Source organism: Cervus elaphus, chromosome 15, assembly GCF_910594005.1.
Source record: "Cervus elaphus chromosome 15, mCerEla1.1, whole genome shotgun sequence".
Taxonomy (NCBI): Eukaryota; Metazoa; Chordata; class Mammalia; order Artiodactyla; family Cervidae; genus Cervus; species Cervus elaphus.
The window spans coordinates 73318786-73332422 of NC_057829.1; the positions used below are offsets into that span (position 1 = coordinate 73318786).

The 13637-nt window shown below is 36.1% G+C and overlaps 1 protein-coding gene across 2 annotated transcripts in view; it reads left to right on the forward strand.

Annotated features, from left to right (window-relative positions):
- MXI1 (MAX interactor 1, dimerization protein) overlaps nucleotides 1-13637 on the forward strand; it is an 87720-nt gene that overhangs the window by 41073 nt on the left and 33010 nt on the right. For both annotated transcript variants that reach the window (XM_043924744.1, XM_043924745.1), the window contains exon 3: nucleotides 400-429. In XM_043924744.1, coding sequence (XP_043780679.1) covers nucleotides 400-429 — 30 coding nt within the window. The remainder of the gene's footprint in view (nucleotides 1-399; nucleotides 430-13637) is intronic.

Genomic DNA, 13637 nt, shown 5'->3' on the forward strand with positions numbered 1-13637 from the left:
AATGGAGATAGAAGACACGGAAGTACACACACTGCTTTTTAAAAAACAAAAGAATGGGATTATGTTTGAAGTAAATTTTCTAATAGAATGTCTACAAACCAGTAAAATGTAGGACCCTAGAAGTGGGCAAGAGAACATGTGCTCATATTAATTTTATTAAAAATAACAGTGAGATTCTAATTTCAAAATATTTAGTTGTTAACTGAAAATGCTCTATCTTAATTAACATAGATTACTACTTCTTGACAAGTGAGATAGCTAGAACTCTGTCCATATATTGCATTGTTAAATTCACTCAGTGAATTTATATAGCAATACCTAAACTAACCCCCCTTTTTATAGCCTTAGCAACACAACATGGCTAACGCTCTTTTTCCCCCTTTCTTCCCTCCCTTTTAGGTCTACACACAATGAGCTGGAAAAGAATCGGTGAGTCAGTGATGAGGTGTAGTTTTCATATATGTTAAAAAGCAAACTCAACACTTGATCTGTGAAAATATAATATTGCATATGTAGTTACAACTTTTTTACATGTGTAACATACCATAATTCTGATACATGTGTATTCTCTCCCAAAAGTAGTAAGTTTATGCTGTCTAAACTAGAAGACATAAACACACTTCAAGTTCATTTGAATTTTGGGTTTATGTTGAGCCTTCTTTATTTCTGTCTTTGGAAACAGGTTAATTGTGATAGGCTCATGGCTTAAATATGGTCTTACTAAAGGATTAGGTTTCTGTAATGTTGCTAATAACTGTTAAGGCAAGTTGTAGGACACTGACTTTTTGTGAAAAAGAGAAGTGAAAGGACACTTCTCTTTCTTTGCAGTTTGTTCTTTCATTCATTCATGTATTCAACAAATCTTTATCTAGTACCATTTATATGTCAGTGCCAGGCAGGTGTAATGCTTTACATAAGAAAGGCAAGAATGTGTCAGGCAATTTCTGACCTTAAGGAATTTATAGCTTCCTTCGGGAGACAGATTAGTAGTTAAAATACTGTATAGTGTGGTAAATATGGTGGTAGAGAAGCAGATGATCCTGAAAGAACATTTTTGAAGGTCACCTGATTCTCTCTTGAAGGAATCTTGGAATGCTTTTCAGAGGATAGTGAGCTTTGTTTATTGAGGAAACTGCTTCCCAGGTGATGCTAGTGGTAAAGAGCCTGTCTGCCAATCAGTGCAGGAGATGTAAGAGACGTGGGTTTGATCCCTGGGTCAGGGAGATCCCCTGGAGGAGGGCATGACAACACACTCCAGTATTCTTGCCTGGAGAAGTCCTTGGACAGAGCAGCCTCGTGTGCTACAGTCCATAGGGCTGCAAAAAGTTAGACACAACTGAAGCGGCTTAGAAGCACGCACACATGCAAGAAGTTCAATTTGAGTATAAAAGACTAGCATGAGGCAAGCCAGGCCAGATGTTGACAGTTATACTGAAGAGTTTGGACTTTTTCTGGGGACAATAGAAGTAGTTGTATGATTTTAAGGTGAATTGTCTTATGATCAGATTTGTGTTTTGGAAGAATCACTTTGGCTACCATGTAAAGAATTGGTTGATTGGCAGACGAGATCTCAGAGACAGGAAAACTCTTTTGGAGGCCATAGGAAGCCTCCACTGTAAGAGATAGTGGTAGCGATTGGAAATAGACAGAATATAGAATTTGTATGGAATATAATCAATAGAAATTGGTGATTAGTTGGCTCTAGAAGCTTAAGTTTTAGATGGTATTAACTATTTACCAAGAAAAGGAATATAGTAAGAGGACAAGTTTGAGAGAGATGATGAGGATCGTACAAGTAAAATCTTCTCTTTTGGATACAGAGGTTATAAATTAATAAGCAAGACACTGGAATTATTTACATCAGCTGTTTCTTAAGTTATGTTAGTTTCAGCTGTACAGCACTGTATTTTGAACCGGTGTGCACTAAAAAGTGATCACCATACAGTTGACCCCCTTCATCCACTTCACACTGTGCCACAGCCTCCTTCCCCTCTGGTAACCACTAATCTGTTCTCTGTATCTGTAAGTTTGTTTTTGTTTTATTTTGTTTGTTTTGTTTTTTTAGATTCCACATGAATGAAATCATAGGTATTTGTCTTTCTCTGGCTTATTTCACTTAGCATACCTTCAAGGTTCATTACTATTGCCACAGATGGCAGATTTCATTCTTTTTTATGATTGCATAGTTTTCCGTCATGTGCACCAGTGTGCGTGCACACACCCATGTATACACACACACACACTGTGCCTAGTCACTTAGTTGTGTCCAACTCTTTGTGACCCCGTGAACTGTAGCCTGCCAGGCTCCTTTGTCCATGGGAATTCTCCAGGCAATAATACTGGAGTGGATTGCCATGCTCTCCTCCAGGGGATCTTCCCAATCCAGGGATCAAACCCAGGTCTCCCACATTGCAGGCAGATTCTTTCCTGTCTGAGCCCCGACACACACATACCGTATCATCCATTCATCCCTCCGTGGGCACTTAGGTTGTGTCCATATCTTTGCTGTTGTAGATAATGCTCCAGTGAACATAGGGGTGCATATATCTTCTCAAATTAGTGTTTTCCTGTCCTTCGGATGCGTATGTATTAGTCTCTCAGTTGTGTTTGACTCTTTGTGACCCCATGCATGGACTGTGGCCCGCCAGGTTCTCTTTGTCTATGGAATTCTCCAGCCAAGAATACTGGAGTGGATTGCCATTCCCTTCTCCAGAGGAACTTCCCAACCCAGGGATCGAACCCTTGTCTCCTGCATCGCAGGTGGGTTCTTTACCGTTTGAGCTACAGGGAAGTCCTTCGGATAAATACCCAGAAGTAGAATAGCTGGGTACACCAGCCCTTTTGACAAACAAGATCTCTATGACCTTCAACTTTTTGTCCTGCCCTTTTTTAAATAGAAGGGTCCTTACAGATTGACTAACCCAACTGCCTCATTGCAGATGAATTTAAATGTCAAATTCTCTTGAAGAGGCTTAGCATAGTCCTCCAGGCTGATTTAGTGGCTTTTACTACTTTATTTGCACAATGCTCTGTTCATATATCCTATTATAAAACTTAATCAGGTAGTCTTATAATTACTTGTTTATATGTCTCTTTCTGTCAAATGATTCTGACTACCTCAAAGGTAGGGATTCTGTTTTGTTCAGTTTGTAACCTTGGTGTCTAGCATTTGACATGTATTCAGAAGATGTTAGCTTTAATATTAAGTGAAGGATAAAACTGAAGCATAGTTCAGTAGTCTAGTCAAAGACGTTTTGCTAGTTTGAGGCAAAGCAGTTTGGCAAGAAATGCTTTATTTTAAAGAATCTCTTTTCTGCCTTATATTTCTCATATTAAAAGAAGTATCTGGCTAGCTTAAACATGGCAAAAAGACCAAGATATGACAGCTTTGAAGATTCTAAAAATAAAACCTTATTTTGACCTTTAGAGCACAGAGTGTATTTTGAGCCATATGTTTTAAATAATAATAAACATATGGCTTTTATAATTATTTCACCTACTTGAATGTTGTTCTTGGGAGACCCTCATTGGAAATCTAGCAAAAACATTTAAAACTAAAGAGACTCTTTCTTTAAGTAAACTGTTTGGAATGGAGCTTTTAAAATCTTTGTGTAAAGTTTGTTTAATGCATTCTGTATATCAATTCTGACTTACTGATAACCTTATCACCCATAGTATTACTTTGATATACCTTATAAATTGTTTAATCTAGTACTTGTTTGTCTATAGTGCTGGTGTAACATACATAGCTTTTATCGCCTTAACTGTACATAATCTCTGCTGTGTCCAGTGAAGGCTTTTTGTTTCCATTTTACTTACTTAGGTCTAAGGCTTTCTGGCTGGTTTCCTAGTCTACCTCTTTAAGGCATGGTTCACTTGTCCTTTTCTGTCCTCTTCTGGTAGTCCTAATGTCTTTTTTCCTCAGATTAGGTCTTCTTCTTTCTCCCTTCTCTCCTGTTCTTTTTCCCTCCCTCCTTCTCTTCCTTGAGGTTGAAAGGTAATATAGAATTAACCTTTTTTTCCCCAAGATATATTTGTTTTTAAAAGGGGTATTTATCAATATAAATAAATCTCTAATTTAGTGGAATGTGTCAGAGGATGAGTACTAAAGGCAGAATCCAGTTTTAATAACCTGTACTCCACTTCTGAAAAGTGGATCTAACCAAAAAAAAGCAAGAATATTGGTAGACTCAGGATGATTTAAAGGTGGAGGGAGATGTTTTAGCCAAATAGCAAGAAAGCACAAGAATATTGTTAATATTTAAGCCTGTTTGTTATTATACTTTTTAAGGCCCCACCAAGTTCTGTTTAATAGCTCTTTTTTCCAAGGTGCTGTTTTTATTTGACATGTTAAAAAAAAATTTAACCTGGATTTGACATCTTTTAAAATAGAATTTTAGCTTTACCTTTCATTTGCTTTTCAGTGTAATGAGAGTAATTCACTGTTAAAAGAGTGATTTGATTTTGTTTTCATTCTGAAAAAAATATTCCTGAAGCAGTCCATATTTTTGAAATTTTGCCATTCTAGATATAATACTTTTATGTCAAAAATTTTGGGTTTTTTTGCGGGGGGGGGCTTAGTTCTAAAATCTTGCATATAAAGCTTCTCTGAGTTAGTGTCTTTTGCTGGAGCAATGCAGGGAGAATTAGAGTAGATGATTTTAAATTGTTAGTGAATGATAGAGTAATTCCAGATGGCTGTCTTAAACAAAGCCCTAACATTGCTGAAGCCCTGGGTCTGCCCTTGAGGAGACAATTGCCAACAAATGCTGAGGTTCATACTTCCAGATTTCAGAGGGTCTGGAGCACAGAGTAGTTTGTTCTGGCCCACAGTTACCCCAGGATGCCTGCAGCCTTTAGGAAGTTTCAGACCTGATAAAGAAATTCAGATTCTTTCTTGGATAGGTCCTGGAGGCTTATTTCTGCCTAAAAGCCTGAGCCTGGTCTAGGTGGTATAGAGAGCATTTGTTTGTTGTGTATTTGCCTTGTCTCCCTAGACCTGCAGTGGGTCATAACAGACTCAGAAGGTGGAAGTAAAATGCCTGTAGATGTTTTGCATTCCTCAGGAGCCTATGGGAATCATCTCATGATAAAATTAATTTTACCTTTGAGTCTTTGAGATTTGAGAATTAGGAATTTACATTGCCCCATTGGCTTATCTTAAAAGTTGGGTCCTTTACCAGAGAAAAAACCATTCAGTACAGATTTTAGATCCCTTCATTGCTTTTTCATTTTCTTAATTCAAATTACTGAAGATGTTTTTGAAAGAGTCAACAACTTTAATAGAACTTTAATGGTCAAGTACCTTAGTGCTGACAGCAGGAGAGGCCATTCAACCTTAATAACTGTCATTCCATTGAAACAAAAGGCTTACTCTTATCCCAACTTTGGCAGATCTAAAAGGGCCACATGAGGACACTGGACTTACAATGCCTTCCTACGCAGAGCAGAAGTACCCAAGTATCTGTGATAAAAGAGAAGCATGCCCAATGAATGGTAGTAGGTGTCCTCCATATAGAGATTTTCTCATATCTCTGCAGAAAAGGTGAAAATGAGTGTTTGTTGAATACTTACTGTGTTCTCTCACCTTGCAAAACCATTATTTAATCCTGTAAGGTAGGAGAGCAGAAAGAATAGATCAAAGTGTTGTTGAAAACTAACCATTTTAACCATCATAACTACAGTTTGAAACAAAATGATGGGAACACAAAACAGTCTTAATCATGATCCTGTCTGATTGCAAATAGTCTTTCTCTTCAGTAAGGATTAATAAATACTGTGTTTGGCATCATGGTAGATAAAGTGGTATATAAAATACCCTGTCCTACCATTGAGATTGGGCTTCCCAGGTGGCACTAGTGGTAAAAAAAAAAATTTTTTAAACCTGCTTGCCAATGAAGGAGACATGAGAGATGCAGGTTTGATCCCTGGGTTGGGAAAAATCTCCTGGACGAGGACGTGGCAACTCACATCAGCATTCTTGCCTGGAGAAGAATGCCATGGTCAGGGGAAACCTGGTGGGCTACAGTCCATGGGGTCACACAGAGTTGGACATGACTGAAGTGACTTAGCATGCATGCATGTACTATTAAAATTAAGGCCACTATAGTTTGATAGTTATAAGTTTCCTCATACTAGGATTTGGTTAAGTTACCACTGCATGTCTAGAAAGATGCATTAAAAATGTTTTTGAAACTGAAAATTGAAACCCGTTAAGTAGTCTGTGCAGTCATTTTAGTGAGTCATTTGAAAAAGAAATAGAATAGAATAGGAAATACCAAAGAACATTGCTTGAAGTAAAGGTAAATGTAGATTTGTGAAACTTGTATATTGTGGGTCATGATGTAAAATGCTATGGTTATAGTTAAACAGAACAGCCACTGCCTGGATAGTCAAGGAGAATGTATCTTGAGCCATGAAGAAAAAAGAGACTTCGAATTTAAGGAAAGATTAAGGGAAGGGATCAGAGCCATGGAAGCAGCAAGTCATAAGCTCTGTCCAGGAAAAACTGAGTAGACCTTATAGAGTGAAAGAGTAGAGTAAGAGCAAATTTGGAAAATGCAATGGTGGCCATAGGACTGCAAAAAATCAGTTTTCATTCCTGTTCAAAAGAAAGGCAATGCCAAAGAATGTTCAAACTACCTTACAATTGTGTTCATTTCACATGCTAACAAGATTAACATAGTCATAGTACTAAGTTAAATATCAACAATCTCACATATGCAGATGATGCCACTCTAATGGCAGAAAGTGAAGAGGAACTAAAAACCTTTTGATGAGGGTGAAGAGAAGATTCATGAAAAAGCTGACTTAAAACTCAACGTTCAAAAAACGAAGATCATGGCATCCAGCCCCATCGCTTCATGGCAGATAGATGGAGAAAAAGTGGAAACAGTGATATATTTTATTTTCTTGGGCTCCAGAATCACTGCAGATGGTGACTGCAGTCATGAATTAAAAGAGTCTTGCTCCTTGGAAGAAAAGCTATTACAATCCTAGACAGCATATTGAAAAGCAGAGACATCACTTTGCCAACAAAAGTCTGTATAGTCAAAGTTATTGGTTTTCCAGTAGTCATGTATGGATGTGAAAACTGGACCATAGAGAAGGCTGAGCACTGAAGAACTGATGCTTTTGAATTGTGGTGTTGGAGAAGACTCTTGAGAGTCCCTTGGACTACATGGAGATCAAACCAGTCAATCCTAAAGGAAATCAACCCTGAATATTCATTGGAAGGACTGATGCTAAAGCTGAAGTTCCAATACTTTGGCCACCTGATGTGAAGAGCCGACTCATTGGAAAAGATCCTGGTGCTGGGAAAGATTGAGGGCAGGAGGAAAAGAAGGTGACAAAGGATGAGGTGGATGGATGGCATCACGGACTCAATGGACATGAATTTGAGCAAGCTTCGGGAGATCGTGAAGGACAGGGAAGCCTGGCCTGCTGTAGTCATGGGGTCGCAAAGAGTCAGACACAACTGAGCAACTGAACAACAACAACAACACAGTCTATCACATTAGTAGTGGGAAGTGAGGCCAGATAGGTGGTTTGATATTAGGCTGCAATGTTACGGAATGTCAAGCAAGGAATTTGGATTTTATTTTGTTGGTAGTAGTGAGTTTTAGAGGCTTTTGATCAAAGCATACACACACACACACATGCATGCATGTACATGTGTGCACACTTACACACACGTACACTAGTTATGGAAGCAGGGAGACTAGTTTGGATATTTTTGAAATAGCCCAGGTAGGAGAAGGATATAAGAATCAGTATTCAGTTGATGGAATTGGGAATAGAAAGGGAAAGAGGAGACTAAGAAACAATACAAAGGAAAAAGATTATTATTTTCTGTTAACTGCTACTGTTCATTCCTCCTTACATTTCATTCTTTACATGCCAGCAAGAGTGATCTTCTTAAAGTATATGTCAGGTCATACCATTTCTGTTTACAGTCTTCCACTGGCTTCCTGTTGCAACTAGATAAAATCTATGGCGACAAAATCCTACCACTCCATCCCTCATCTCGTATGGTCTGGGATGACAGTTTTCTTTCTTTTCCTCAAATACACTATGTTGTTTCTTTCCATTTTGTTAGAGCTTTTGTACCTGCTGTTTCTTTTACTTGTAAAACCCTTGCTCTACTCCTTTATCATTATTTAGTTCCCAGTTTTCAGGTCATCTTGTTAGAGAATAGTATGTGCCCACCAGTCACTCTATCCCATTTTGCCTTTTCTGTCACCTTACATTTATCTCTGTATAAATTATTTATTTGTTTGAGTTATTTGACTTCTTTTGCTAGAATATAAGTTTCAGGAAGACAGGGACTTGGTCTTTTTTACCCTTAGCACATAGCAGTCATTTAGTAAATATTCATTGAATGAAACCATGACTATATGTGCTATATATTGAGCATATCTATAATCAATAATATTGCATACTGAATTATGATGACTCAGTCCTGAATATTAATTGGAAGGACTGATGCTGTAGCTGAAACTCCAATACTTTGGCCACCTGATGTGAAGAACTGACTCATTTGATAAGACCCTGACGCTGGGAAGAATTGAAGGCGGGAAAGAAGGGGACGACAGAGGATAAGATGGTTGGATGGCATTACCAACTCAATGGACATGAGTTTGAGTAAACTCCGGGAGTTGGTGATGGGCAGGGAGGCCTTGGCGTGCTGCAGTCCATGGGGTTGCAAAGAGTCAGACACGACTGAGCAACTGAACTGAACTGAAGTGAAAAATGACAATACATAAAATACTCTTTTGTTTAGCTCAAAAGGCATATTATTATAATAAAAGAGTGTCATAGGAGGTAAATAGAAAGCTTAATTCTTAAAGTGTAAGTAAATTATATGAAAAAACTTGATAACTGGTGACATACTAAAGAATTTTTACTGTGCAGAACTTTATTTTGCTCATAAGAAGAGAATCTGCTCTTTTTTTAAAAAGGCTAATTGACTCTTTCAGTTCATTAAGATGTCATATTGCACACTAAGAAAAAGACAAGTAATTTTGTAAAGAGTAAACACTTAACAGAGTTCAAACTCAACTTGTGAGGTCTTTATGCTTTTTTCACTCCAAGAGTTGAAAATTGTTAAGCATTTTTTGAAGAAAAGATTTATATATACTTGGAGACTAGAATATCATAAATAATTTCAACTTTTTTGTTAGAAGTTTTGATATATTAGTTATGTTTATCCCAGTGGTTTGGACATGATAATGAATACAATATATTTTTTAGACTATGTACATGTCCTCATTTGGCATGGACATTTTGACAGAGTGATTGTTTTGGTCTACTTTATCTTGGAACAGGATATAAGAGTAAACCTTTGACCATTGGATAGGCAATTGTTTCTTAGTACATCACCTGACTGTTTAGGATTCTATGGCAGGAAGAGCATATCTGAACTGGTTTTAGCTGCATATTTGGAGTGCTTGAATGTTATTTGTTTAAAAAGAACATATACTTCTTTGTACAGTGTACACATTCTAGAAAAAAAATGTATATTTGTTAGGAAAAAAACAAGTTGCAAGATTGGTTTGCCATAACTTTCATTAAAACTCTTACCTCAACTAATAGTACCTAAAGAATATTTGCTTGTGCTAAAAACAAGTTATGGAGTTAAGGAAACTAAACCTTTACTGTCAGTTTGAAATATGTAACTGCAGCTGGATCAAACATGTACAGTTTTAGATTAGGTCCAATAATTCTGGAACCCTCAGTTTAAATGTTTTTTAGCCTTGGTTTATTACTGAGATAGAAATTTTATTATGAAAATACCTTATAATAACTTCCTTAGCCTGATAAAAGGCATTTATGATAAACCCACAGCTAACATTGTACATAATGGTGAAAGACTAAATTTTTTCCCTTAAGATCAGGAGTAAAACAAGTATGTCTGCTTTTTTGGCTTCTGCTCAGCATTATACTGGAGGTTCCACCCAAGACATGTAGGTGAGAGCATGCAGATAGGAGAGGAAGAAGTAAAACCATTTCTATTTGCAGATATCATAGTCTTATGTATAGAAAATACTAAGGAATACACATAAAAACTAGAGCTCATTAAAAAATTTAGCAAAGTTGCAGGGCAAGATTGACACACACAAACTAATTGAATTTCTATAGATAAACAGTGAGCAATCTGAAAATGTACTTAAGAAAACAGTTCTATTAACAATAGCATCTAAAAGAATAAAATACCTAGGAATAAACTTAACAAGGGAGGTGAACGATTTGTACATGGAAAACTACAAAACACTGTTCAAAGAAATTAAAACCTAAATGGATGGAGAGAGACCCTGTGTTTATGGATTGGAAAACTTAATATTGTAGTATGCCTTCTATTGATCTGCAGATTCAATGCAAGCCTTGTGAAAATCCCTGCTTCTTTTTTAGCAGGGATTTACAACTAATCCTAAAGTTCATACGGAAATGCATGGTACCCAGAATGGCCAAAGCTATCTTGAAAAGAACAAAGTGGAAGACTCATACTTCCCAACTTCAAAACTTAACAATAAAACTATGAAACCAGGCAGTGTGGTATTGGCCTAAGTATGCTTATACTTGTAGATAAGCATATACTTACAGATAAGACTTATAGATCAATGGAATAGATTCCAGAAATAATCGCTCACACTTATGGTCAATTAATTTTGAACAAGGGTGCCAAGACAATTCAGTGTCTTTTCAACAAATAGTACTGACACAACTGGATAGCTACATGTGGAATAATGAAGTTAGATCCCTGTCTCACACTGTATACACAGGTGAACTCTGAATGGATCATAGACCTGAGTCTAGGTCTAAAACTATAAAATTCTTAGAAGAAAACTTGAGAATAACCTTTGTGACTTTGACCTAGGCAGTAGTTTCTTACATAAGACACCAGCAGTACAAGAAACACAAGAAAAACAGATACATTGGGCTTTATCAAAATTTAAAACATTTGTTCTTCAAAAGGCACCATCAGCAAAATAAAGACAAATTACAGAATGGGAGAAAATACTTGAAAAACATATATCTGATAAGAGACTTATATCCAAAATATATCAAGAACTCTTAAAACTAAACAATAAAAAGACAACCCAATATAAAAATTGGCAAAGGATTTGAACTGATATACAAATGGTCAGTAAGTATATGAAAAGATGCTCGACATCAAAATCACTAGGGAAATACAAATCAAAGCTGTAAGATACCACTTCACACTCAACTGAAGTGGCTAATTGCTCACCAACTTTGTGGTCATCCATTCGTCATACCAGTAACCATTGGCTGGGGAAAAGGTCTGAAGAAGTCCACTGACCTCATGATTTGGCACCTAAAAAGTGCTGATTTCATCACTGTCTGATGGCGTTGTACAAATGACTCAACACTTTACAGTTACTTAAGACATCTTATTTATCACAGATAAATTTCTAATATATTGTATGCTGCTACTACCAAATGTGCTTTGAGTACTTGGTAGTGAGGAAAGATTGAGTTCTGCATGTAAAAAGGGAATATTTTTAAGAGCCCCTAATTAACAATGAAATCTAACAAAATTAAAATCATATGTTGAAAGAATATAGCGATTGTTTCAGTTTCACTTAAGGATTGGAGAAGGAAATAGCAATCCACTCCACTATTCTTACCTGGAAAATGCCATGGACAGAGGAGCCTGATAGGCTACAGTCCATGGGGTCACAAAGAGTTGGATACGACTGAGCGACTTCACTCACTAAGGATACTAAAATATAACTTGATTGTTTTTGTTAGACTTTGAACTACAAAATTTTAAAAGTGTAGCTGTGGAGGGAAGGTGAAACAGCTTGTCCAGAGACCAGGAAATAGCTACTGATCTAGTTTTCTGATAGGCAAATAAAAATGATGACTATTTCCTCTTTTTAGTCTACAGATGGAAAACTGATACCCTTGTTTTTTAAATTCATGTCTAAGTCCTAAAGAAGTTAATTTTATTCTTTGTACTTTTTAGACGGTAGGAGTCCAGTTATAGTACTAAGTTTAAAAAAAAGTAGGGGACACATATTCAATAGAATTCGACTGTTTCTGAAACTATAGAACCAGATAAATATAGAAATTAACATCAAACAGTGTACAGAGTAACATCATCATTTTTCAGAAAGACATGTAATTGATTCCTTTATTGTTGTGTGCAATAATTTTTTTTTAACTTTAGTTTTATAGGGTAGGAATGCTGAAAACTAGAAAAACTAAAAATAGCTGTCAAAGTGCAGAGATAGGCACCTGTTAGAGTTAGAATTGAATGTTATATGAGATAGAGATGAAGTAATGGGTGGGTTTTCGAGATAAAATTTATGGTTAATAGAGGAAGCGTATCCGAGATAAAATTACACATCTAAAATGCAGCCTGTGCAGTGAAGTCATTGCAGCAGTGTCTAGATAGATTCACAGTTTCTATATTGACCTTTGTCAGAAATAGCTCATTAAGGCTAAGCTGACCCAGGCTGCAAGGTGACAGAGGCTGACTCAGACAAGGATTGCATTCTAGAAACTAAGTGTGTTCTCAGAACTTCAGTTATCCAGTTCCTAAAGTTTAAATGAATTCTACAGTGGATAACCTGGGAAGAGATGAGATCATCTCCTGGCTTCAGAAATAACCAGGAAATATTATAACTTGAAACTCAGATTCTAAAATTATGCATATAAATATCAGACTTTAGATAATTGACATGGTATTATAATGAAGGTGTAGTAGCTTTTTATCCAAGTGATTGCAGATGGTGTATCTCAGTGCAACTATAACTTGTTTAGGAAAACATTTCCTCTAAAACTATGAATTTATCAGTTAAAAAGAATAGTTTAATAGATTTTCCTGATATATTTTAGGTGATACAGTACACAAAAATCTATTTTATATCAACTTTAAAGAATGTTTTTGATCCATAAAATTGACTATACCTTTTACAGTGATGTTCATAGTAATTAAACAGCAGCAGAATTTCACTAGATTTAAGGCAGTGTGTTAGTGTGCTAAATTCTTTTGTTGTGTACAGTAATTAATGCTGTATAAATGCTCGGATAAGTATTGATTTAATAGTCGCAATTCAAGTAGTTTTCTTGAACTGTCATATTCTTTATGTAAATAAATTTCAATTTTGGTACAAATTTTGGCACTTAAAGCATGCCAAGAGGTACATCAGTATGAAATCTTTTTATTACATGAGATACTTCTTTTAGTATCTTCCATTTATTTACTTCTAAAAATGAAGAGATTCAGACCATTTGATATGTTTCAGCTGTTGGAGAGAAGAGGATAGTTATTGTATATGCTTATCTTTTTCTGTGCTTAATTTTAGTGAATAATGCCATTTGCAAGTTCCATGGGTCTTAGGCATGCAAAGCTATAGGTCTAAAGAAGAATTCAGTAATAAGAATAGAATTTTCTAATATGGTTACTTGCTAACCAGTTGGTGAAGGCAAATTTGCTTGGAAAATAATTAATTCAGCCCTGGGACATTATTGCTTATATTCATAGCTTCTAAATCAAGAAAAGTTGAAACTTTATGAACTAATAAGTATAAATAATTTCCTTATTTTGTTTTATTTAGGGGAAAGCCAATAGAGGAAGGTAGATTTTAATACTAAACGTGATTTAGGAG